The sequence below is a fragment of the Sciurus vulgaris genome, assembly GCF_902686455.1.
Source record: "Sciurus vulgaris genome assembly, chromosome: 2".
Lineage (NCBI taxonomy): Eukaryota > Metazoa > Chordata > Mammalia > Rodentia > Sciuridae > Sciurus > Sciurus vulgaris.
Window position 1 is genome coordinate 184,554,446 of NC_136462.1, and position 26,816 is coordinate 184,581,261.

General features: G+C 48.3%; 1 protein-coding gene across 3 annotated transcripts in view; it reads left to right on the forward strand.

Annotated features, from left to right (window-relative positions):
* Window positions 1–18,043, forward strand: part of DHX35 (DEAH-box helicase 35) — a 69,464-nt gene extending 51,421 nt beyond the window's left edge. Inside the window, exons 14-20 of one of the 3 annotated variants that reach the window (XM_079126213.1) lie at window positions 736–830; window positions 2,456–2,533; window positions 3,921–4,050; window positions 6,766–6,847; window positions 8,742–8,813; window positions 10,926–11,037; window positions 16,720–18,043. In XM_079126213.1, the coding sequence (XP_078982339.1) occupies window positions 736–830; window positions 2,456–2,533; window positions 3,921–4,050; window positions 6,766–6,847; window positions 8,742–8,813; window positions 10,926–11,037; window positions 16,720–16,764 (614 nt within the window). In that variant the 3' untranslated portion in view covers window positions 16,765–18,043. Of the gene's footprint in view, window positions 1–735; window positions 831–2,455; window positions 2,534–3,920; window positions 4,051–6,765; window positions 6,848–8,741; window positions 8,912–10,925; window positions 11,038–16,719 lie in introns of those variants that run through there. The other 2 variants (XM_079126212.1, XR_013761673.1) reach the window with 2 other exon arrangements.
* The last annotated feature ends 8,773 nt before the right edge of the window (window positions 18,044–26,816 follow it).

Genomic DNA, 26,816 nt, shown 5'->3' on the forward strand with positions numbered 1-26,816 from the left:
CAGGAGAGGTACTGTGAGTGCTCTCTTGTTTCATCTGCCTTTCGTGCCAGCTGCAGTTTGTGAAGATGTATTTCACTGCACACCCACCTGGGGAGAGCTGGCTGTGGCTCTTTGGAGCGAGTTGCTGCTGGCGGCCTTACACAGAAGCAGCCTCTAAGCGTGGCGCTGGGAAAAGGCATGGCGCGCCAGGCCAGAGCTGCGGGCAGGTGGGGCGGGCAGGGCGGTTTGCTCTGTCTAATGCCCTGGAGGGTCGGTGGCTGCAGAGTCTGTTCCCGGAGCCACAGCGTAGCCCACAGACTGCCGTCCTGGTCTGGTTTTGCTGGGCTTTCCGGGTGAGATAAGCCCCTGGAGCACTTGTGAGAGGCCCCCATGGTACAGGAGGGCCTGGGAGCAGAGAAGCAGCACGGGGGATGCAGCCCACACCCGCCCACCTTTCCTCCCAGGCTGCTGCCTGGTTTCCAGATGCCCTTGGGAGAGACTACCCACGACGGGCCAGTCTGGACCCCCTTGACTGATGGCAGGAGCCTCAGTGTTACCGCTGCAGGCTTTCCCAGCTTCCCTCGAGGCTGGACCCCCTTCCACCTGGCAGAGTGAGGTATTTGTTTAAGTTTATACCTAGAAAATTAAACCATATAAAATATTACCTCAGATTACAGTATGGTGCATTGAAAAATGTGTTTTATTCCTTGTGGACACGTTAGACGTTGGCAATCAAACATGCTTTTTGTCTCACAGGAAATTTTGGCTGTTCTCAGGAAATTCTAAGCATTGCAGCCATGATGCAGATCCAGAATGTCTTTGTGACCCCCTCAAACCAGAAGTCTCAGGCAGTAAGTCCTCTTCCCTGCACTGTTTGCCTGATTCTCTTTCACTATGGGCGTTCTTACGACTCTCTCAGAAGCTGCTGAAGACAGAGCTGTGCAGATGGTGTTGGCTCACATTTTGAGGGTTTACTGTGTGCCTGACATTGTGCTTAAGCATTTTATGTGCACAGTTTCGTTTCATTTTCACCATAAACCTCAGTGGTAGATATTATCATCATCTTTTAAAGTTGGAGGCCCAGAAAGGTTAAGTAGCTCATTCCTGATTGCACAGCTGGAATTGGCAGAGTGGGCTGTCATGGTCTACAGCCCCAGACCTTCACCATTGCACTGCTGACTTCTACTTTCCCATCCGAGAAATTGTCACTCAGGCTACTCTGGCAGAATCCTTGGTAGGCACATTAATGACATGTCAGGTGCCTGTGCTGAATAGGCGCTGCACTGTGTCAGGGTGGTATTATAGGGGGGCATGTTGAGCTAAAGTTGAGCAGCCAAGACCCTGGCTAAGGTGCAGGCAGTAGTGCTGAGCCAGTGAGCATGGGAGAGTACTGTACCGAGCATGCGGGCCAAGGGGAGGTGTCCCCTGGAGGGGGCACAGGTGTGCTCGGAGTCTGCTCCCTGCAGAAAGCAGCCACGTTGGGCAGGGCGGAGAGTCTGGTTGCAAAAGGGAGGACACCTGTCTCAGGATCGCCAGACCCTCCCTGACAGCGGTTGGTCTGTACACTACTGTCCTCTTCCTGTCTCTGTGCCCAAATGGTCATGTCCTTTTTCTCAGATTGTTTGTCCATTTATTAACTTTTGAGACAGCCCTGCCTCAGGGTGGGCTTTAAAAGGAGAAAACTGAAGTTCTAACCCCTTCTCGTCTAGAGCAGCAGTCTGGTGCCACCTCTTGCCATCAGAGACCGTGTGTTTTGCTCACTTGTTTTGTTTTTCATCTCTGACCACTGTTTTATTCACTGTTGTATCCCAGACACCTAGAGCAGGGCCTGGCCTGCAGTAGGTGCTTGATGGAAATCTCTTACTGAATGAGGGGATGAGTGGGGGGGGTGAGGGAGGAAGGTGATTGATCATGTGACATTTGGTTCAAGGATAAAATTCTGGAGTTAAGAAATGTACCACTGTACTTGCTTATATGTCTCCTGTGCTGCTTCCTGACCCCTGGGGAACGACGTGCACTGTCCAGGGTCTTACACAAGGAAGAAGTCAAGGCTGGGGTCTGAAGGACTGTGCATCAGTGGTGGCCTAGGAATATGGAGTGTCCGCCACGTGCCAGCCAGGCACCCAGCCCCTGCCTCCTGGAGCTGGGAGGAGTGTTTCTGAAAGAAGAGTCCTATGGGACCAAGGGGAGAGTGACAGGAGCACTAACTCGGATCAGCTCCTATACCAGCACTTTAGAGAAGATTGTCTTACTCCACAGCAGCCTTGGTAGCAGGGCTTCGCTCTCTGATTTCACAGAGAAGGAGACTGAGGCAGGAAGGTACCTAACCCAGCCAAGAGCTCTCAGGGGTGCAGAGCTGGGATGGTGTGCACCAGGCCGTTCTGTGTCTGCAGCCACATGCTGTTTGTCGTGCAGTGTCACTCCGGTAGGGAGGCACGCAGGAGTCAGCCTCTCAATGGAGCTTTGTTCTTTCCAGATTCGGGTACACCGAAAATTTGCTGTGGAAGAGGGCGATCACCTCACCATGCTGAATGTGTATGAAGCATTTATCAAAGTAAGCCAACCTCCGCCAGCGGGACCCTCCGCACAGCCACCACTCAGGGGACCCAGAGGAGGGATCCCAACGTTAGCACAGAGGAGTGACCAAGAGTCCCTCTATTTTCCTCTGAGATTTCTTGCCAGTGGGTTGGATGTCCTGCCTGAATTTCTGGAATGGTACTGGCGGGAAGAGCTCAGGATGGCTTGGTGCGCTTCCTTACCCCAAGAGCGCTGTGCCCTAGAGCAGGTTTACGACCCTCTCCTGCCTTGCCTCGTGTCTGACACAAGGCAGCCTTTGAACAGGAAGTTCTGGTAGATCTTCTGCCAGGTGAGTGAGGCTGGGGACACCCAGGGTCTTGGGTTTATTCTTCTCAGCTGTCAAGAACCCTCTCTATAAAGGGCTGTGCACGTCCACACGTCCCTCTTGTGTTTGGCAATGGGCATTGTTGGTTTTTATTTTCAGCGTTCTATAAAGAGTAAATGATACAGCTTAAAGTTCTCACTAAGACTTGTTCAGGAGTGATCTAAAACTGAAGAAAGTGATGAAAAACTTCATATAAAAGAAAGAGAATGATATTTCACACTTTTCATTATTTGTTTCTTAAATACTTTTTTGGAAGAGGAGAAATAACCAAATTTTTATTTTACCGGAGATTTAAGGATGATCATTCAGTTGGTGAATGATTTTTGGGGGAAAAAAACCTCTATTGAGACTTAAAAATTAAATCAGCTAAAATTCATTTGTATAAGCACAGTGTACCATCTCCAATTTGAAGCTTTTCTGGCAGGAGCATATGGGTATAGGTCTGGATGGCATTATTCTTCAGTTGCTTTTTGGAAAATCCTCTACGAATAATTTTTTTTTTTTTTATTTTATTTAAAACACTCTTCTGCCTGCCTTAGAATATAGTTTTAGAGGAACATTCCCACAGCAAAGTTTAATCTGAGGCATGATCACACTTAAGAATGTAGAATTAAGCACAATGATGGAAAATTCATACTTTAGAGACAAATAATAATAGTGTGCAGATTATTTGTGCATTGATAAGTGTCGTATCACTTGCCTATAGTTGAATAAAGTGATAAAGAAAAGTTGCCTTGCGGAGAACCACAGGAAGCTGTTCTTTCTGATAGTTGGAGTCTCACACAGCCGCAGGCAGCTCGGCTTGTCCCTCAGGTCTCGTTTACTCTGTAGTGTGGAGAGTGAGGTCACAGGGCAGTCAGATGTGACGTGGTTGTCAGCATCTGGAGAGTGGGACAAAAGGGAATGCCAGTTATGATCTGAGGATCTCGCCTCATTGACCGAGCAAATGGCGGAAGAGACGGTGGTCACCTTCACAGGGTGCCTGGGTCACGGGCATTCCTGTGCCCCCTGACACTCCCCCGTCTGGCTTGTTCTGTAGCACAATAAGAACTCCCAATGGTGTCAGGAGCATTTCCTGAATTACAAGGGTCTCGTCAGAGCTGCCACCGTGAGAGAACAGTTGAAAAAGCTTCTTGTCAAGTTTCAGGTGCCCAAGAAGTCCAGCGAAGGTGAGAATAAGCTGCCCCAGGCATTGGCCGCCCCCGGGGACTTGCCTTCCTTTACTCTGTTCTTGGATTCTTAAATTCCTCCTGCTGGGCTGGTGGGAGGCAGCACTGGGCTCAGACCCTACACTGGTTTTGCATTTTTTATAAAATTACCTGCATCAATGAAATCTCAATGTTAAGTTGCTTATCTTCCCCAAGGAGGTCCATTTTTATTTCTGAGGGCCGTTCTCACAAAAAGAAATTTATAGCTTATGACAGCATATTAACAAGCTGAGTGCAGTAGCATGCATCTGTAATCCCAGCAACGTGGGAGGCCCGGGCAGGAAGACTGCAAGTTTGAGGCCAGTCTCAGCAACTTAGTGAGACCCTATCTCAAAATAAAATATAAAGAGGACTTGGAATGTGGCTCAGTGGTGAGGTATCCCTAGGTTCAATCCCTAGTAACCACCCCCCCTGAAATCATTAGCATTCACATCATTATACATCATATAATTAATACAATTGTGATTATTTTAAGAATGAATACTTCTTTTGTGTGTGTGGTACTGTTGGATTGAACCCCAGGGCACCGTACCACCCAGCTGCATCCCCAGCCCTTTTTATGTTGTTTTGCTACAAGATCTTGCTAAGTTGCCCAGACTGGCCTCCAACTTGCCATCTTCCTGCCTCAGCCTCCCCATCCCCAGGAGCTGGGATTATAGAAGTATGCCACTGTGCCTGTCTAAGAAAGACTGCTTTCAAGTGGATGAAATGTGTGGTTTTTACATAAAAATTACATTTTATCTTCAGATGCAAGCATAATTCAATCCAGTGCCATGTGGTTAGCCTAGGAGGTCACTGAAGGTAAGGCAGAAGATAGTATTGTGTAGGACATTCCCTGACCTCTCGCAGTGACAGTGAGGACTGTTAATCAAGGAGCGTAGGGTACACCGTGCAGGGGCTCCACGGTTACTCTCTCACCTCGCTCCCGCTGTGTGAGATGTGGGTGATTGTGTCCTTGCTTTATCGGAGTCAGAAAGTCCTGGGAGATGTTAAACGAAGTGCAGGGCAACACAGTTGGTAAGTGCAGAGCCTGGTCTGTTCAGCTCAGGGGCCTACACTTCCGAGGGAGCATCGTTCAGCAGTCGTCTTGGATGCTGTGTGCTGATCCTCAGCCGTGCTGTCACCCCACTAGTATGTGAACATTGCTCGGATACTTCTAATGGGCTGGTCATGGTTCTGAGTGTTTCAGATATTGATTCATTCAGGGCTCACAACTACCCTGTGAAATATGTACTCCTGTCATCCTCATTTTATAGATGAAAGTAATGAGGCTAAGAGGCAGAGAGTAACTTGCTTAAGGTCACCCAGTGAGCACATATGGTCACGTTGATGTCATTGATAGATACAGGAGTTTTGCAAGGGGTAGCTTCCTGGAGAGAAGCTGATCAGCCTCCTGTTACCAGGCAGGTGAGTGCTAGCCTCGTTTCTGCATCTGTGTAGCTTACCCTCTGCCCAGGAGAGAAGTTATATTAAATTTAAATTCTTTTAACAAGAGGAATTAAAGGACGAGTAATAAGATTTCATGATAAAGAGCTGGGCTCTGGAAGGCCACAAGCCACTGTAGTTTCTGAGCTGTACTTTCCGCCTCCCCCCCCCAAGAACCAGTTTGACCTTTTGGAAGTGACTTTGCCCCTGAGAAGAATGCATGGAAGCGAGTGGTAATTTCTGAAGGGCACTGGGAGAGGAGGGACCGAATCTTGGATCAGATGATGGTGAGAGATGTAGATTTAAGATCAGTCAGTTCTGTACTTGGGAATAGTAAAGAAGATCATGCAGACTGAATAAAGTATATGCAAATGTAAAACATCTAGCTATTAAACAGAAAGCAAATATTAAAGATTTTTCAGCAGTCATGAGATAAAAGATTAAAAAATTGATAAATGAGCAAAGGATTAGAATATAAAATTCACAAGGCCAGGTAATGTGGCATACACTTGTAATCCCAGCAACTTGGGATCTGAGGCAGGAGGATTGCAAGTTTGAGCCAGGCTCAGAAACTTAATGAGACCCTATTTCAAAATAAAACAATAAAAGGATTGGATAAAATTCAGTGGTAGAGTGTCCCTGGGTACAAAGATGTATAGTTACCAAGTAAATATAAAGTAAAAGAAGGTAACTTTGTTGGGGAGGGTTGCTGGGTATCAAACCCAGACCTTGTGCTTGCTGGACAAGCATTCTACCACTGAGCTGCATCCCCAGACCAAAGGGTAACCCTTTTTGCCAAAACATTGTTGGTAAGAGTACATATTTCTATATTGTTGATAACTTTGTAAATAGTACCTCCTTTAGGGAATGTGTTTGCTCACAACTGTGTTTCATTGAATCTAAAATACCACTATTATTTTATGTATCATTAAGAAAGAAAACTGCTACCACTGTAGTTGTGAATGCTATTCTAATCTCAGTGAGTTGAAGTGTTAAAAAAAGGGAGTGAATTTTAGAATTTTAGAATCGAGGAACAACAGTGTATCTTAAGCCATAAAAATGACACTATCCTTTTGCCCAGTACTGTGAGATTTATCTCATGGATACCACCCAGTGCGTGGAGAAGCTTATTCCTGAAGGGTGTCTGTCTACTGTGGTAGCAGGAACACCAATGGAAATGGCACAGCCCTGAGCAGGCGGGCACAGGGCAGGCCAGGGTCTCATCCGTGCTCTTTGGTGCTCTTTGTACAGGTGATCCTGATCCGGTTCTGAGGTGCATTGTTTCTGGATTCTTTGCAAATGCAGCAAGGTTTCATTCTACTGGAGCTTATAGGTAACACCATACTTTCTGAAGTCATTTGTTAAAGAAATCCTCAGAATGATCCCCCCCTCCAAAATGCATAGAAAACTGATGTGCAGAGATAGTAGAGAAATTAATTATTTTTAATTTAAATCATGTCTCCCTCCAAAACTGAGTTGAGGTTAGTTATATAGCTTTAAGCAAATTGTCCTGACTCTCTGGAACTGGAAACCTGTCTCCACGCTGTACTTCTTGTTTTTGAAGGACTACAGTTACATGTTGGAGGCTGACACTGTCTCAGCTCCAACAAAAGAATAGTGCGACCAGAGAAACCATTAAAGGAGATGTTTCCTAGAGAAGTTACTTGGACCATTTAGTCCATTTTGTCTGTAGAGCACTGTAGGACTCACTGGCATCGTGTGGCCACAGCTGGTGTCTTTGGAACTCTTCAGATGTCTCCTGATAGGACAGATGCGCCTCCTGCTACAATCTGCAGGCTTTCTTCCAGCTCCATTTTCTAGGCCATAGACAGTCACTGATTATTGATGCCTGTGTCAAATACAGTACAAACTTAAGTATAGTGCAGCCTTCTTTTCTCCAGACTAAATCATTCTGGCCCTTTGAATTGATACTTTTAGTCTGTCTCTTCTGTCCCTTGGCCATTGTAGTCTCCTAGCTTCACTGTAGCCTGTCAAAGTGTGGCTCTTGTCATTTTCTCGTGTTTAATAAAGGAACAATGAAAAATGCTTTCTCTTCAGCTCTGTTTTGGATGCCACCTCTATATTATTTTGCCATTAGTGTTTTTTTTCCTTGAGAGAATAATGAACTCCTGTTCTCTAAGACCAGCCAAGGGACCCTTTCCCTGAACACCAAGTGTCTGTTAAAGTGTCCAGAGTTCAGTGAGTATTTAAAATTTTTTGGCAGCAGTGTCTGCTCCATCCAGTGTCCTGGTAGCTGACTGTTTGAACTTTAAAGCACAGCACTTGACATTTATCTCTAGTGTGTTCTATTGTTGCTCTGGGATGTGTGGCCTGGCCCATCTCTGTCACGATTCTGAGCCCCTCTCACACCAAGTCCTCTGTGTCTGAGGCAGTCCCTCCAGGAGGCAGGCAGGTGCAACTACCCCTGGAGAGGCCTGAGCTCTCCTCCACTGAATGTCCTTGACTTGTCGCTTTGATTGCCTTGCCTGCCTCTCCTGAAGAGTCTCAACTAGCCATTTCTGCAGGTGTTCTAAAAATTATCGCAGCTGTGCACTTAACAAAAATAGGGGCTTCGTGAGAGGTTCTGAGGCTGGTCATTCCTTTGAGACCTAGTTCAGTGTTGGTCAGCTCCCCACCATTTGGTGGGAGAGCCAGGGTTCCTAGGGTGCTGGTTTCTTTATGGTGCCAGCAATGAGCTTAGTCCTGTGCTTAAAGCACTTGCCCTGATGAAACAGATCCCTGGTGCCCCGAGAAGCACTCCATGACTGTTCTGGGCAGTGACCTCCTAGTCTGTTGATTCAATTGTTAATTCAGTTGAATAAAACTAGTAGTCTAATACTGAGCTTTGAACATTTCTCACCTCCTGGTATATCCTTTAATTTTGTAAAATAGGAAAGTTATAGAAGAAATCATCATTTCTGCCTAAAGGATATTATTTAGAAAGAAAGCATGCAGAAGCAAAACAGGCAGAACATTATATTCCTAAATGTTTTTTTGAGACGCCATGTGTTGCTTTTCTTCTCTTCCTTTTGTATGATTTATTTCCGACTCCTGGGGTGGCAGCAGGGGAGGGTCAAGAAAGGGCACAGAGAAGATGGAGAGAATTGTTTTATTCATGTGAAGTTCAATGTGTATGCATTTTTTTGTTAATATTAAAAATATCCGTGGGAAAGTCTTGCTGTCAGTATTTAAAATGTGCTTCAGATGAAATCCTTGTGTCTTCCAAGGACTATCCGGGATGATCACGAGCTGCACATCCACCCTGCATCCGTCCTCTATGCAGAGAAGCCGCCTCGCTGGTGAGCCACTCCTGCTGCTGGGCTTTGGAAGCAGTGCCTAATTCTTGTTCTCTCTGGGTTTCCAGGTCCTGGCACCGGGCCTGGAACACAGGTGCTCTGTACATGTTTGTTGACTTCGTTCTTAGGCTGGTGGTCTGTAGAATTTCTGCTCTATCTAAGGTCCCTTTGAGCAGATGGATGTGTGTCTGCTTACTCATCCTCTCAACTGAAGTTCACTATGACTCACTGCCGAGATGCCAAGCCTTGTGCCAGGCACAGCTGTGCAGAGATGACTTGGGGTCCAGCCCTCCTGATGGAGACAGGCCCCAACAGAATCCTGTACTGTAGAAGGGCTTCACTAGAGGGATGATTAAGTATGGGCACTTCAGGTGCCAGGATGAGTCACTTCATGGACAAGGTAACATTTACTTTGAACTTGGGGATAAAAGTTTTCAGACAGAAAAGGGACTTAAAGGGCTTTCAGATTGAGGAAGTAGGCTGGGCACATCTGCGACAACACCAAGGAACTTCATGCCTTAGGGGAATGGGGAATCATGGTGGCTGGCCACGGCTTCCTCAGGGGTGGCCTGTGAAATGGTGTCAGTCTGCTTTCTGACCAGGAAGGAAGGGGTGAGTGCAGAAGACATTCAGATATTTTTATAGCATTTTGACAAGTTTTGCTTATGTCTGCCTGATTTAAAAACTAATAGATTTGGGCTTATGCTTTGTGTCTTTTTAAATTTCATTTTTCTTTTAATTTGTTTATATTGTATTTTACAAAAATATTGATTGACAGTAGATTGGCAATTTTAAACACAACCTCTGGTCCCTTAACCAGTTGGCAAACAACTCTGGGTAAAAGGGAGGGGGGCATGTATGGAAAGAGGGAGGGAAAGTGGCAGGAGATAAATTAGAAGGTCGAAAGGTCTGGTGTAAGACAGGTTCTTTGTAGCAGTGGTTTTCAAAGCACAGCCTCCAGACCAGCAGCAGCCTCGCCTGGGAACTGGCTGGAGGTGCACACGTGGGCTGCGCCCAGCCCTCCCGAATCAGAACCCCAGGGTGGGACCCAGCACTCTTTTTAAGGTGGTGCTTCACACCAGTGGTGAAGTTGAGCTCTTTACCTAGATCAGAGAGGTAGGCTGTCCTTAACTGGCACAGACCTGGAAGCTTCGGAGGTGGAGAGCAGCTTGGTCAGTTCTGGATTTAGAAATGTGGCCATTTGTATACTGGTCAAATTGAAGAGGGAAACCAAATCTCAGTTCAGAATCTTCTTTAAGGATTTGCTGACTTTGGGTTGTTTAAATTTGGGAGTTGCTTAAAAGAAAAATGTTTTTCTTTTTCCTGTTTCATTTCTAAGGAACCCTATGGGGTAAACAAAGGGTGGTGGAAATAGAGCCAGTCTGGAGCAGACTTGCACCATTCAGTGCCCCTCCCCCATGACCTCTGTAGAGGGTTCCTACCTTCCTTGTCCACTGAGACTCATATACTGGTTCTGACGGGTAGCAGAGTGTGGCTGGGGCATTTATGGTTCTGAGGAATGCCCTGAATCAACACTTCAGATAGCTCAGAAACTAGTATCTATTAATATGTGCCCCTACAGTCGGGGATTTGAAATTATGTTCTTGGTTCAGATGAGTCTTTTTTGTTCCGACCCTTAGTAAATTAGTAAATAATTACATATCATGAATGTACAATGAAAGATGAATTTTGACAAATGAAATCCACACTCTAAATAAGACATGAAATATTTTCCTCACTCTGGAAAGTTCATTGTGTCTCTGCAGTCATTTCCCAGTCTTTTCATAATCAGGCAAGCCTTTGCCTTCGTTTCTATGTTGTCTAATTATGTCCTTGAGTACTGTTCAGAGCTGTATAAATGTACACAAAGGATCCAGAAAGGTCCCTTGCAGATAACTGAGATGCCCTAGGAATCATGTAGGACTCAGGAGTCTTATCTGTGAAATGTGCACATATGCTTAGGGAGCAGTATATATGCAGGTGTTCAGTGCTTTTGTATACGGAGCACAGAGTGTACACCTGTGACCTGTGTTAAGGGAAGGGACCCAGCATCTCTCACTGTGTTCCTGACCATCCTGAGACGTGTGAGGATGCTTCATGTCTTTCTTGTTTCAGGGTCATCTACAATGAAGTTATCCAGACCTCCAAGTATTACATGAGAGACGTGACTGCCATAGAATCTTCGTGGCTATTGGAGCTGGCTCCACACTTTTATCAGCAAGGAACGGTAGGCATGAACAGACCTTGTCCCCCAAACCACCAGTAGAAGCTGCTTTGTAGTGTTGAATATACATTTCTTCTTCAATTTAGTACCCTACATCCCCCCTGCCTCCCACCCATAGTGCACAAGGTGACAAGGCCGTTAAGAGTACCCTGTTCTCCACAGCAGGGTAAGAGCATGGGTGAAAGCATGTCAGTCATTTGCTTCATAAGGAAGTACAATTAGAAATGAGTCCCTCCAGGCTTAAAAGGGAAAAACCCAAACCAAAACAAATATACCTCCAGCTCTTCTTTTCTCCCTTTGCTCCTACAGCATAGATATTCTCTAGGAAGAATTGCCTCGTGGAGACCGAACAGGTGTGCAGGCTTGAACCCAGGATAGTTTAAACCATTTGGTGGGTGAAACCTAGCCCGAATACAGTCCTCTGTGTTCACTCCGCTGCCGTGGTGGGCCCATGTACAGGATGAGCCGGGTAGTGAACACTGAGGAGCAGATTTATAATTTTGGTTTTTTTTCTTCACTTTTGCCCAAAACAGTCCATTCATTGCCCTAAAAAAATAAGGCCATACATTCTTCTAATAAGAGTTTTTAGTTGAGGGATGGTTGTTAATATTTAGAAGACTGACAGGTCAATCAAACTTCACAAGCTTTCTGGCTAACGATGGCTCAGACTCAGTCTGTTTTGTCTGCATTGTTTTTTTAATTTGCATGTTTAGTTATTAATGCAGTTGTCAATATGGCTAGATTTAAGCTACCACCTTGCTGGATTTTGTTTGTCCACCTTATTCTTAGTTCTTTTTTCTTTCTGTGTGCTTTCACAGGCAGATGCCCTATTATGCAAATTCTCGCTGTTTTAATATTCTATTTTATCTTTTCAGGAAGCATTTTATACCTCTCGGTTCATTTTTTTGGTGGTTGCTCTAGAAATAAGCATCCTTAACTCATCACAATCGACCTTAAATTAGTATTGACACTACTTGGTTCATGATATAAGAAACCGTAACAATGTATTTCATTTTCTCCATCTCATTCTTGGTGCTGTTGTTGTCTTATATTTTTTTTTCTTCAAATATTTAAACCCGGGGCTGAGGTTGTGGCTCAGTGGTAGAGTACTTGCCTAGCGTGTGTGAGGCACTGAGTTCAAATCTCAGCACCACATATAAATAAATACATAAAGTAAAGGTCCACCAACAACCAAAAAACATTCTTAAAAAAAATTTTTTTTAAACCCCACAATACATTGTTATTATCTTTGTTTTAAACAATTAGTTGTCTTCTAAGAGATTAGGAAATGGGACAAGGGTGTTGTGTTTGGCCCACGCACCTGTCATCTCTGTCAGTCTGCACCCTTCGCTAGACCCACCTTCCTGTCTGGCATCTTCCCCCTTTAGCCTGAGGAACCAACTCCCTTTCATCTATCTTTTAGTACATGTCTCTGGTGGAATATTCTCTCAGCATTCATTTATTTGAAAATGTCTTCACTTCATCTTCATTTTTAAAAGATATTTTTTGCTCTATAGAATTCTAGATTGGAAGAGTTTTTGTTTGCTTGTTTCATTTTAGCATTTTAAAGTTTATTCCTTGCCATCTGGTTCGCAGTGTCTGCGGAGCCAGTAGTCATTTTCATGGTTGCTCTCTGTGTGTAACAAGTCTCTCCCCACCTCCCCCTTTCCTGTGCCTGCTTTTAGGTTTTGTTTTTTCTTTATCTTTGATTTTTGGCAGCTTGACCTGGGAGATGCTTTGCTTTGTGTTTATCCCACCTGGGAGTTCACTGAGTGTACTGGATCTTGGAGCTGATTTTCTTAAATCATATTTGGGAAATTTGGGACAGTTTTTCCTTAAAATATTTTTTTCTGCTTCAGTGTCTCCTTCTTCTCCTGGAGCACCAGTGACATGTGCTAGAGCTCTTCATATGGTCTCGCACCTCACAAAGCTGTGGTCCTTTCCTCTGTGCTTGAGTTTGGATGGTTTCTCTTGACCTGTCCTCAGGCTTACTGATCAGTTTTGCAGTGTCCAGTACATCCAGAGAACATTATTTCAGATATGTATTTTTCCATTCTAGCATTTTCATGGATTCTCTTTAGTTTTTTTTTTTAATCTGTTGAGATCCTTCATGTGTTCATCACATCCAGTTTTTTTCTTTAAATCTTTAATGAACATATTTATAATAACTGTTCTCAGAGTTTTGTCTGCTAGTTCAGCATCTCTGTCATTTCTGGTATATTTTGGCTTTTTCTGTTTTTCTCCTCATAATGGGCCACGTTTTCCTGCTTCTCCTGCCTAGTAAATTTTTGTTGTATGCTGGATATTATAGATGTTACATTGTGGAGTCCGGATTTTTTTTTTTTTTTTTTTTAAGAATTTCGACTTGTTTTTCTGGCGGTCAGTTAATTACGGGCACATCAGTTTGATTCTGCTGAGCTTTGGTTTTAGTCTTCAGTAGGGCAGTTCTTAGCCATATGCCTAAGATGTGGCCTTTTTGGTATCTCAGTTAAACGATTAGCACATTCAGTGAGGGCTCTGCCAGGTCAGAGTGCCATCATTTCCAGCACCGTCACGCCTCCAAAATCTCCATTTCTGCTTATAAGTCCCAGTTACTGTTCTCTGCTATTTTTACTGAATCTTATATTTTTGAATCATGTATAAAGTTTAATATTCAACCAAAGACTTCGGGATAGCCTTGCGTAGACTTCTGGAGCTCCTCCCTTTCAATGCCCTATTCTGCAGATTCTAGCTGTTTTAACAGTTCTGAATTCTTGTCTCCGTTTCCTCTGTTTTCTGATTAGAATTTACATCTCTCTACCAAGGTTTGGAGACCTAGGAAGAGATTCAGGATGAGTGTGAAGCTCACCCGTTTCCTTTTTCAAAGATTATAGTCTCTGCTGGGGCTGCAGCTCAGTAGTAGAGTATGTACTTAACATGCACCAGGCCCTGGGTCCCATCCCTGGCACCACACACACACACACCAAGAAGCACGCTAGCACAGTGCAGTTTGTTTTCCAGTGCAGAGAGGTGGTGCCTTGAGGTGTTTTGTGTAGGATTTTTGGTTTTTACAGCAAAAGGGAAAGTCTGAAACCTGTTACTCTATCAGGGCTAGAGCTGGACTGCACAAGTGTTTTCAAATCCAAATTTGGAATTGATTGCTGCCTTTACAAATTGGAGATTTAAGTTAGTGTCAGTAACACACGCCTGCAGACCCAGATGCTTGGGAGACTGCGGCAGGAAGATCGCTTGAGCTCGGGAGTTCAAGGCCAGTGGGCAACATAGTGAGACCCTGGTTTTTTTGTTTTTTTGTTTGTTTGTTTGTTTTTAAGGGAGATTTCATATTAAATATGTTTGTTTTCTCTTGAAAAAAGTGGAACACTGTGCCTGTGATTTTGTGTGGTGGCAATCAGAGGCTGAGGAATGATTTCCTGCTGAAGATGCCACAGTCCTACTTCACTATTCATTCACTTGCTCAACTTTTGGAGGCATTTGAGTTTGTGACCCTATGAATAGAAAGGTCTTCTCATCCCTCCTCCTCTGTAAGGTCAAGGGAAATTGCCCTTTTCAGTCTTTATGTAATGGTTAATTATTACCTAAACCAAGAGCAATTCAGACCTCTGTTGTTCCCCGCACATCCTGAACAGGCATTTCCGCTAGAAAGCAGATCACCTATAGGGGCGATGAAATGCACAGTGTTGTCTCTGCCCTGCTGGGTTGTTAAGAATAAACCTGTAGTGAAAGAAAATCTTTTCCTTCCAAATCTCTCACGTGGAAGACAGCAGAATTGAGAGAAGCGATTAGAAATGCAGACTGGCGTGGAGAGGAGAGGGTGTGTTGAGGACTGCCTGCCCAGGAGTGAGGTGCCAGAGCTGGGGAGACAGGCCCGCAGCCGCCCAGCATGGCCCAGAGCAGTCAACCGCGAAGCCAGGTCAGCTTCCCTCCTCAGCTCAGGATTAGTTTAGGTCAACCCCACGAAGTGTAAAGAGCAGATACCTCTAGACGTTTGAAGAAGATGACAAGCCCAAATTTCCACACTTATTTTTTCTCTCCATTAGCCTGTTTTCAGCCCATCACTTTCACTGCGATCAGCATGTTTAGGAAGGCTGGGACGGTTAGAAACTGCCGAGTGCAGTGAGGGTCCCCAGACCCCGCTTCTTGAACAAGTAGTCCAGAGGTACTTCTGCTGCTAACTTTTCCACAGCAGATGGACTTGCCTAGGAACTCCCCAGATCTCCAGACCTGCCCATGTATAGTAGGTGTTCTTTGGTGAACATAAACCACGCGCAGTCCATGGACAGTCCATGCTGTGTACCTGGCACCGTAGGTAACTTTATATCATTTTTCAGAGTGTTGCTCTTCCCTATAAAGAGGCCAGAAGTGGCTCAGAGTCAGCTTTGTTTATGCTCAACATTCCTTCCAGAAAGGAGCACCAAAAATGGCCCTGTAGGCACAATGGCGTCATCTTCCATTTTCAAATGGAGGCTGTGGATGCCTAACATTAGTTGTAGGGTCATATCAGGTGACGTACAGAGAGGGGAGAATTCAGAGAACTAAATACAGCAAGAACAGGGTGATCTGCTCAGAGATTTGCCTTCCCATCCATAAATCGTTTTGTTTTTTGTTTCTCGAAGTTATCTTTGTTATCTAGGGAAAACCCTTCCACCCTGGCCTTTGGAAGACCCTTCCCTGGTCCTTCTCGGGCAGGAATGGCTAGAAAGTCCCAACTCCTGCTGCTCGCTGAGCACGGGCTCCTGCCATGCAGTCGTCTCTCACGCAGTATTTGGCAGTGTACTCTGTCTTCTTTCCTACCCTGTATTTGCCCTGGGACTGCAGTTTTCTGTGGGGTGGTGTGGCTTGATCTCATGAGGCTGTGTGCGTGCTGAGAAATGGGATTTGGGCCCGAGCCCTGTAAAGATCTCATGTGTGCCAGGCAGGGTCTTGGTATTTGTTGATAATTATGATGGGGCATCAGGTGAGCAGCTATCCCTTATTAGAAGCTTATGTTTACACACTGTGCCTCAAATGCATATTTTAAGATTTCCGTCACTTTTGGGTTTACCTTAAATGTAAAGAATATTTTTATCCCTTGATCCTGTTATCTGATATCCATGATTACATTAGTGAGCTTCATGTTATTACTGATTTTCTGGGGGGAAAACACTGTCGCTGGGAGCTATTCTTTACCTCTGTCTTCCTGGCTGGTGCATCCCCCCATGTGGGCGGGGCCATGGCTTTAGCTCCAGTGAGCACAGGTACCTGGCACGCTGAGATGCTCACAGAATTGGCCCATTTCCTTGTTCCCAAAGAGAGGGTACTTTTCCTTAACCATTGTCAAAAAACTCTTAAAAAAAGTTGAGGTTGTCCTCTGCCAAGACCCCGTCCTAGGGCACAGGCGTTGGGACACAGTGCTGCCTGTGGGCTGGGCAGAGGGAGAGCCGTTTCATTGGCAGCCTCTGTGGATCCCTGTGGAGCCAGCTTCAGCTTGGTGGGTTGGCTTCAGGTGCTGTGGCCTCCTGAAGTTCAGTTTCCTTTATTGGTCACTTGGGCTTTCCCGCTCCAGGCTGTTTTCTAAGGGACACAGAATTTCCTGAGAAGGTGTGGACCAGGTGGAAGATTTGATTTGGTCACCAACTTGGGAATCATGCTGGAGTCTGGTGTCTTTGTCCAGCTAACCTAACTATGACGTTTCCTCTTCTCTTGCAGCACCTGTCCCTGAAAGCCAAAAGGGCCAAGGTCCAGGACTTGTGAGCTGAGCTCTTGGTGGCCTCTTTTCCTTGCTGGCCTGGTCCCAGGTGGGGTGAGCTGGCATCAGCTCACCTGGAATCTGCAGCCACTATGGAGTGGGCTGCAGCCAGCTCACCGGCCCCCTTCCTCCCACCTGACAGCCTCTGCCTCTACTGAGATCCCGGAGAAGCCTGTGCATGGGCAGACACCCCGCGTGCCGCTTGGGCAGAAGGGGAGCGGGCCGGGCTGGCTCCTGGCTCGTCAGCTCACTCACTAGCCCAGCATGCCACTTTTAGCAGGCGCACAGTGCTGGCCCAGCTTGGGGAAGGAGGAAGGAAGCTTGCTGCTAAAGGCTGAAGCGCCTCGTGGGGTGGACAGAGCCTCTGCTGGGCTGCCTTTGCTTCCCTGCTGTGGCCATGGCTATGTTGAGCAGTGAGGTCCACTGCTGGCTGTGCCCAGCATGTGTCTGTGAAGGCAGGAGACCTTGGAAATGCTGGGGATTTCTGCCAGGGTGGCCCAGGATCATGTCTGCCAGGGGTCCAAACCAAGCAGCTCGTGTCTGTCTTCTGCCCATGTCCTGCTTACGTGTGGCCAGGAGACTTGCAAGGAATTGGTGGTCCCCAGGAGGTCTCTCATGCACCATCTCTTGGGTAAGCCCAGGACTTCTGTCTTTCACAAGTGGGCTTAGCTTTCTCTCAGAGCTCAGTACCATGTGCTGGTGCCAGAGCTGAGCACTGGTGAAGGTCACCAGCTCTGACCCTGGGGGGCTCCTCCGTGGCAGGACTTCACTAAGTTTAGATGCTCTAAGCCTCCGTAGCTCAGGAACGTACTCTCATCTCGTCTTTCGTTTATCTGCTGTGTTCTTGGGAGGACGTCGGTGGCTCCTCCAGCAGGCACTGGTTTGGTCCTTGCCCCTGTGGCTGCTCTGTGACGAAGACTGCTCCTCAATGTGATGATACGGTTTTCCCTTACCGTTTCAATGACAATTATTTTAAAAACATGTAGCTTGAAAATTTATTTTTATACTGGTTTTAGTTTGGATGTGCCACTTTTGGCATCAAACCTGTATGACATTTTTATTTCCATTTTATAAAACATGTAAATAGTAGTGATAACTTGTTAATAATGGTAAACCTTTATACCTAAAATACATGTGTTCCCTCCCATCTGTGGGTGTTGCGGTCTTTATTTTAAGGTGGTCTGATTAATTGTTCTGTGCGAGGGCCTGATATTAGCTCAGAAACCCGATACTGCGGTGTACACCAGCTTTGGGGTCACGTGGACACAGGAAGCTCCCCTCCCCAGGAAGGGCGGCGATGTGCCTGAATGCACACCACGGGAGGTGGTGTAGAGGCGACCCAGGGAGCTGCCAGTTCCTGCCACTTTCCCACTGGGATCTTTCCATATAGAGCTCGGAAAGGTCTTATTTTAAAAAGATTTTGTTGCAGTGGAAGGGGACGCATTACAGGATCCACACCCTAAGGTTTGAGGCCAGAGATCCAGAACGGGGGAGGTGTCTGACGGTCTGGAGGTGGTGGTAGGAGTGAGCACACCTTTCCTTGCCACCTCTGCTTTGGGTGCCTGGTCCGCGAAGACGCACTTCCCCTCTGTATCACCAGGGCAGGACTCCCAATTTTGTACCCTGTGTTATGTTACAGGCTTGGGGGTGAAGATGGATCTTCATTGTCAAAACCTGCAATTGCAAAGTCCCAAGCCCTTGGCTGGGGGCCCCTTTACAGAATTCTGCGTCCGTGGTCTGCACAGGCCTGGCCAGCTCTCTCCCAAGACGATTTCCCTGGACGCTGGGCGTTGCCGTCACAAGGAGCCCCTGCTTCCTGTCTTCTCCTGTGGGTCAGAGTCCAGCTAGCAAGTGTTGGCTGAGCGGAGCGCTGTGCATAAGGGACGTAGGGGAGATGCTGGCCAACAGGACGTGGGGGGTGGAGCAGATCAGATAGGGTGGTGGGGATATTAGGTGGTAGTCTTTTTAAACATGTTTTCCTTGGAAAAATAAAATGCCAACAATCCTACACCATCCACCCAATTAAAAACCAATTCAAAATGCAAACAAAAACTGGTTGGTGCAATCTTTGAGTCTGGGAACCACTGGGGTGTGGGCTGCCTGGACTTTGGGCCAGCTGGCAACACCAACAGCAGGCCCCATTGCTCTGGGAATAGGGATCCGAATGCCACGCAGCTGAATTTCCAGTGAACTCTTGCTGCAGCAGAGGTGGCTGCCTTTACAGCTCACTGGAAGGATTCAAGTTAGCTGGTCTCCGCCCCCATATCCCTTCTTCACCTCAAGATCAGCTGTTTTCCACTTTCCAATGACTCACCTGGATTTTTCCTTTACCTTCTGACTTGTGACGAAACAATGGTGGAACTTCGGATTACTTGTCATTTGAATATTTTTACCCCCTCTGGGTCACTGGAACTGGAACTAGTCCATCAAACCATTGTACAGACACCTGGCCTCTTAGAGTGGCCAGGCCACTCTAAGAGTATAAAAAAGAGTATACTCTAAGAGTTTTTATACTCTAAGAGTATAAAAAAGGCCATCTGGGGAGAGCTAGTGGCCCCTGGGTCCTCACCGACAGTTCTTCCTCTAGCAAGCAGGGCTGCCGTGCTGGCGCCTGGGGTGAATCATGGAGGTGTTACCTCAGGCACTCTTGGGTGGTATTGAACTTGTTCAGACAGGCTGTTTCCTTGCCTGCTTAAGTGGGGCCAAAGGGATTCCCAGGGCAGTGTCTCCCCTGGGCCTCTGGCATGCGTGGCCTCTCTCCCACTTGCATCTTCTACTGAAGACAGTGGGTGAGCTGGGAGGCTGGGAAGTGGGAGATTCACAAAGAAGTGGGGAGGTGGGGGCAGGGTTCAGTGGTTAATGTCCCGGAATCTCCAAAGCCAGGTGAAGGCCCAGCACTGGCTATGCCTAAGGCTTCTGAGGTCTTGTCCATTGACCATGGCCTGATTAGCAGCTCTGGATCAAAGGTCCTGGCCAGGCCCTTTGCTGGCATCAAGTATTGAACCAGAACTTGATCCAATGGTAGCCTTGATGCCTTCCTGCTTCGTGACCACTGCTCTTGGCCTCTGCCTCAGGACCCCAGGGACCCAAGAGTGGCTGATGAGGACGTACCAACCAGCCCTCAGTTTGTTTATATTAGTCTTTCTCTTTTGATCGTCCGCTCCTCCTGTTTTAGGCTTAATCTCTTTGAGCGGTCTTGGTTTGCACAGTGTCTGTTGTCTTGTGCCTTTTCTGTCCCTCCTTTAGTTTTGACTTGTGCCTGTTTTGCCCTTTTAACCTACCTGTCTGACTTCTGCATCATTTCCCCTTTTCCATGAAGTTTTAAGAAAAATACAGATGGGATTTTTTTTTTTTTTTATATTCTTTTCAGAACTATTTTTCCCTAGGATTTATTTTAACTTCTTGGTCTTTTTTATACTCTACTTGTTTGCTTCTAACTTTTATTTTGAGCAAAAAAAGCCTTAGGTAGTTCTGTTGTGCTTCTGTAAATATTTTCTTCCATTTAACGTATTCGTTTTGGACTCAGTGATTTCCCTCCTGTTTTCTTTACTCCTTTTATCTTCCTGTGCTTACTGTGCTTTAGTGGTTGGCACAGGCCTGCTGGTAGGTGTGGCAATAGATAACACCAATCAAGAATTACATGTCCAGAATGTACAAGACGCTCCTATAGATCAACAAAAACAATCCATATGAGAAAAAAAGTGGGTGAAGGGGTGAACAGGCAGACCCCAAATCCATCAAGCCAACACTGGTGCTCAAACCCAGTCATCCGAGAAACGCTAACTAAAGCAACCATTAGGTGTCACTTTGCATTCGATAGATGAGCAAAACTTGGAAAGGTGAGTAGTGGGTGTGTGGGCTGATTCACACTGCCCATGGCCAGTGTGGCTGTCCTGGAAAGCCAGCTGGCACTGCTCACCAGTGAAGTACATGCGTGCCCATGGCCCAAAAATTCCACTTCCATTGTGAGTTCCCAACACAAGTCTCCCCCGGGTCCATAGGAGACTTGAGTAAGAATGTTCCCCCAGTGAGGTGGGGGTGGCTGTGGGAGTCGCGTCCATGGCTGGGAGAGTGTGCAGGAGAAAGGTAGCGGATGATGCCATGGAGTGCTGCAGAGTCAGACAGCAGATGATACAGGCCTTAAAAATAGCTAAGTGGAAAAAGTGGGAAACGTGATCGTACCGTTTTCAGAAACTGAAAATACACGCACACGAAAGGCAACAGGGAGATTGCAAAAGCTGGGACCAACAAGGAGATGCACATCAGGAGTGCAGCCTGTGAGGGTGACCGTCGTCCTACGGAGGGAGTGGGGATGAAATTGTGGCTTGCCTGTCATCCCAGTGACATGGGAGGCTGAGGCAGACGATCGCGAGAGGGAGACCAGCCTCAGCAACTTAGTGAGACCCTGTCTCAAAATTAAAAAAACAAAAGGCTGGGGGTGTACTCAGTGGTAGAGTGCCCCTGAGCACAGACCTTGGCACTAAAGAAAGAAAAAGTAAACAAAACTACACGAAGTGAAAGAAGGAGCCCAGGTGTCTATCTGGAAGAGATCTGCATGAACCCTTTTTTGCCCAAGGTTTTGGATGTATTACCGATGGCTCCTGGGGGTTGGGGTCTTGGGGTTGGCCTCAGGAGCCCTGCTGCTGAACGCTCAGTTCACAGCCGGACGGGATCCACTCTACCCTGGATGGAATCAGCTGGCCAAGATCACGAGACGTCTTGGTGTTTATGTGCCTTGTCACACACAGCTCGCCGTTGTTCAGTCTGTGACCTCCCTGCGGTCCCCCTTAACTCATGTTTCTTCTGCATGCCGCATGGTGGAATTAGTTTTCACTGGCAATCTGAAGGCCAGCTAGTGGGCTGCTGTAACCACCAGGGAGCGAAAGGCTGGCAGCCCTGTGGTTCCTTCTAGTAGCGATGAGTGAACTCGCTGCAGAGTCCTCCCACGTATGTGGATAAACAGACTGCAAGAACAGTGGTAGCTTGTGGGTTTATCTGGGCACAGATCTTCTGTATTTTCCAGAACAGGAACCAGTAGGACAGATTTCATTCGAGTCCTGCCTCCTGATCAGCAGCTTTAAGATGGAATGTACGTTCGTGCCTACGGGGACTCCCGTCTGCTTTCAGCCTCAGGTCCTGAGCTTCTGAAGGCTTTGGCCCTCTTAGCTACAGAACTGCAAATATCAAGGCTTTGAAAATCCCTTCAGCTTTTATCATCCAAGGAGCCACCCCCAGTGTGGCTCTCTCTGTCCTCATCACTGGCTTCCTGGTCATTGAGAACTAGTTTAATTGGCCCTGGTGTCTGGTTTTCCAAGGATTGCCCTGTAGGGGGCTGAAATCTGGGCCAGGTTAGTGATGTAACACTCGAATTGGAAGAGGCCACCAGGGAGCTCATTAAAGTTAAGTCTTGCTCTAAAGTTTTCACTGCTTGGAGAAGGGTATTCTAGATCAACCTGGGTGTTCCCGATTTCAGCTGCGGGCTTGGAAGGCAGGCAGATTCTGGGATGGCCCTGTCTTGGTGGCGAGGTTGTGGAAACTCAGCTTTAAGGTACCAGGGCAGATTTTCTGTTTCAGATTAAAAAACCAGGGTTGCCGACCTGTGCAGCAAGGAGGCCTGGCCAGCGCTGAGGGGCCCAGGTGGAGGGCAGGTTTTTGTTTGATTTTTGCTGATTGATTGGTTGGTTGGACCAGATAGTTAGGGTGAGGGGACCCCGCTCGCCCACAGCCTCTCCTGGTTCTGACTCAGATGGGATTCTGAGCCCCTCTGGGTGTGGGAATAACCCTTAGAGGATGAAGGGCCCAGACAAGTGACACCATGACAGGATGTCACCTGAGTGTGGGAACAAGAGCGCTGAGATCTGAGAGAGCTAGTTCAACAAAACACTTTAATGAGGTAAAACTCACACATGACAAATGCACTCATTATAATCGGCTGCAACGAGTTTCAGTACAGCAGTGCAGCACGGTGATCACAAGAAGCAAACAGAACATTTTCATCCCAAAAGTTCCCTCATGATCTTTGGTAGTCAACCTCCAATATAGCCTGACCTCCAGCAGCAGTTCTGCTTCCTGTCACTGTGGATTAGTGTCGCCTTTTCCAGAGTTTCCTACAAATAGTGTATTCTCTTGTCTCTGTAAGACCTGGGTTTAAGTCCCACTCCCAGAATTTGTGACCCTCGGCAAGACACGCTTTCTTTGTGTCGGTTTCCTTGTCTGCCAAGTGGGGATGATGATAACTGAGAGCCCGCCCACCGCTCTCCTCCCTCCCTCCCCTCAACGCGCGTGGCACTGGAGTCAGCTCCTGAGAGGCCCTGGACCTGGGGTCGCTCCGTACCCCTACTCCTCCAGCCTGCCGGTGTTCCAGGAGGCTGCTGCCCCGCCCTCCCGCACCTGCCCTAGCCTCCCTGGAGCCATGAGTGCAGGTCTCCACATCTCAAGGAGAACAATTTTTACTTAAGAAATGGAGATATAAATACATCCCAGGAAAGGGCTGGGTGCAATGACAATCCCCTCCCAGAAGATGGGCAATGGTGAGAGGTGACCAGGGCTAGGCAGAAGGGCAGAGCATGTCCCAGTGGAGTTCCAACAAGCCCAGAGCACAGTCTCTCTGGCCCTTGGGTTTAGGGTATCAGGGTTTCCTGGGGGAGCACTTGCATATGGTATATGGGGTTTCTGGGCACTCCAGGCAGGCGGTGACTTCAAGGCAGACCCAGGATTGGACACAGCTTCTGATTCTGTCGGGGCATGTGTTGGGGGGGCCACTGACTACACGGAATCAGACTAAGCTTCTGATGCTGCAGAGTGGCACTGTGCTGCCCCCTTCTGGCCAATGAAGGAAGTGACTCCCCAAATAACTCCTCATCTGGAATTGGGTGGAGGGGCTGCTTTTGGTGCCTTTCTTCCGGTAAACTGGCAGAACAAATATGGAGAGGCAGAGCAGTGTGAAGACCGACGTGCTGACGTCTGTTATTCCCTCATGCCCCTTCTCCCCGTGCCTACGCAGACCTGGATTTAAGGAGTAAGAGCTGAGCAGGTCACGCTGCCATTCTGCCACCTCCTGCGCTGCTCCTTCCATGGCACCACCCCTGGGGCCCCTGTGGCAGCTGGTTCATGAAACCCTGTTCAGCCACCTCTCCTTCAGCAGAGATGGAGGGCCCAATCCTGGGGTTCAGGAGGAAGCACCTGAGTTTGGAGGTAGAGTGTGGGCCATACTTACCCAGCTGTCACCTTGCCCAGGCCATGAAGCCACTGTGGAGAGATGGGCTGGGCCTAGGTGTGCTCCGTTTGAAGAAGAACTGCGGACTCCTGGACATTCCTCCCAGGCAGAGCTGTAGTCTCTGGCTCCTCCTCTAATTAGCAGGCTGGTGACGGTTTGGACCAACAAAGTAGCATTGAAAGTGATGCTGTGTGGTTTCCAAGGCTGGGCCACAAAAGGCCACGTGACTTCTGCCTGGCCTGCTGGGATATGGAGCTGTCCAACAGGCCAGCGACCAGAATGCTGGAGAGGCCATTGGTAGGTTCTGGGCCACAGTCTCAGTGGATCCCACCGCAGCTGTCCAGCTGTCCCCTCCTGGGGGCTGGAATGCCATCTGGAAGGTGTCCTCCTTCCAGCCCTTCCAGGCCTCTCATTCACCCACAGTGGTGGTCCAGAGACAAACCATGTCACCAGATCTGTGCCCTGTCCAGATTCCTGGTGGTCTGTGACCAGGATAGAGTTGTAGTCATTTTGTGCCATCAAATTTTGGGTTGATTTCTAGGCAGCAACAGTCCTGGAGCATCGGGCCAGTGTAGGACATCAGACCCAGGCCACAGAAGGCTCTGGGGACCCCTGTGGCCTGGTCCGGAAAGGGAGGCTCTGTGAGAGTGCTGGTTCCTTGGGGAATGGTCCCCTCGGGGATTCCCAGGGGCCTGGTGGCACTGAGCCTCCCGCACCCCTAGCTGAGGTCTGCATGATCCATGCTCATTTCAATATGAAAGCAAGGTTTTGTGCCACACATGGCCTCTGAGAGGTCTTAGGGGTCAGAGACACGCTGGGATTTGGAGCTGCTGAAAGAGTTCGCTGGAGGCAGGGGGAAGGTCGAAGGTGGGACAGGAACAGAAGCAAGCCTGGGCCACAGTCGAGGATGAGGTTTTAGGAACACTTTGGGTGGGGAGGGCGAGTCCCACTCCATCTGTCCCCTAAGAAGAGGACGGGAGGCTCAGCGGCTCAGGACGGAGCAGCTCGTGCCAGATGTCCTCGAGGTGGGCGGAGCTGCGCTGCCAGCTCCCTGCACCTGGCAGGGGCTGACCCCCTACCGGAGTCCTGGCCACTGATGCCTGAGCCCCAGTCCAGTGAGTCGCCAGCCCAGTCCAAGCTGGCGGGACGCTCCAGGCAGGTGCTGCGCGTCGCGGCCGGCAGGGGGAGCTGGCTCCACACGTTTGCGCGGTTGGTAGCCCCTGTCCCAGTCCAGGTCTGCTGGCGAAAGACCAACGGAGGAACCAAACTAGGGCCGGCGCACGCATGCTTGTGACCTGCCCACCAAGGAAGCTCTCAGCTACCCTGGAGCGGAAGGAGACACCCCCGCCCCGCCACACACACCTCCCCCGATTAGGACCCTTCTCTGTTCACTTTGGCTCAAATCAGGACCTTACCCACCAGGTCCTTAGACCCCCTTCAGGAGGAGTGCACGAATGTCCCCATTTTACAGGTCCAGTTTGTGGTACAAATAAGCCACAACAACAACAAAAAGAACACCAGCGAAACTTTATGGAGTTCTAATTATTGCCTTAGCCTGCGAGGGTCCTTCAGAGTAGAACCTGGGTCGATGCTGGGGAGGGTATAGGACCAGCTGCCCTGGCAGACCCGAGAACCTGCAAAGAGGAGCAAGGGGACCCGTCAATCCAGGGCCCACTGAGTGGTTCAGCGCATCCCAGTCATCCTGTGTTTCTGTACACCGCAGGCACCTCTCCGCAGCCTTGAGCGGCCCGGTGCTTGGAGGGTGACCTCTGGGAGTAGGGAGCTGGCATCGACCAGGGTCATTGTCCAAGGGCGTGGTGATGGGAGATGCACCTGATTCCAGAGCTGTGCTCATCTGTCCCAGCATCACGAGGCCACAGTCACAGCCAAGAGCTCTCAAGGCCTGGCCTCATCCCACTCCAGACTGGCCTCCTGGAGACCAGCCAGCGAGTAGTTCCAGCCTCGGAGGCAGTCCTGCCAGGAGGCAGTGTGGTACAGTGGTTAAGGACTGGGCCCTGTGAGCCACAGTGCCTTGGCTCAAGTCCTGCTGCCACCACCTACCAACAGTGTGACCTCAGCCCTGCCTCTGTTACCTCCTCTGTAAAATGAAGGAATAATATGTACGCTCTGCACCAGTCATGCTATGTTTTCTGTTTGATGATGCCTTGGCATCTTGGGGTCTTGATGTCCAGGGGCATCTGCCCCTCCTGAGACTAATTCCTACAGTGAACAACCTGTCTGTAAACACACTTGTCCTCTGTAAAGTGGCCAGTCCGAAGCCCACACTCCCAGCCATCCCCTGTATAGAACCCTTGCCCCAAATCACTGCAGGGCACATACCCCACCACCAGGGGACAAACAGTGCGGCCTGGAGCCTGCTAAGATGCTTAACCAGTCAATTCTAAGGTGCTTATCTTGCCTCAACCATGAACAACGCCACAAAGGCTTTGGTCCGTGTTTCCCCCTCCCTCCTTCTGCCTCCTGACTGAGCCCGGTGCTACGCCACGTGCCCTGCGTGGTGTGCTCCTGCCGGGAACTGCAACGATCATTTCTGCTTTGGAGCCAGTCGTTTCTGTGTCTGTCCTCTTACTGCGCCCGATACGCAGAATCGTCCTGGGTCCGTTTTGAAACGACCTCACGAGATTGCTGCAGGGGTCGAATGGCTTAACTTTTCCAAGCGTTTACAACTGCTGGGTGTCATGGGGCGCGCCTGTGATCCCAGCAGCTGGGGAGGCTGAGGCAGGAGGAGGAGCCGAAGTTTGAGGCCAGCCTGGGCAACTTAGGGAGACCCTGTCTCAGAACAAAAAATAAAAAAAGCTTCGGGACGTAGCTCAGTGGCAA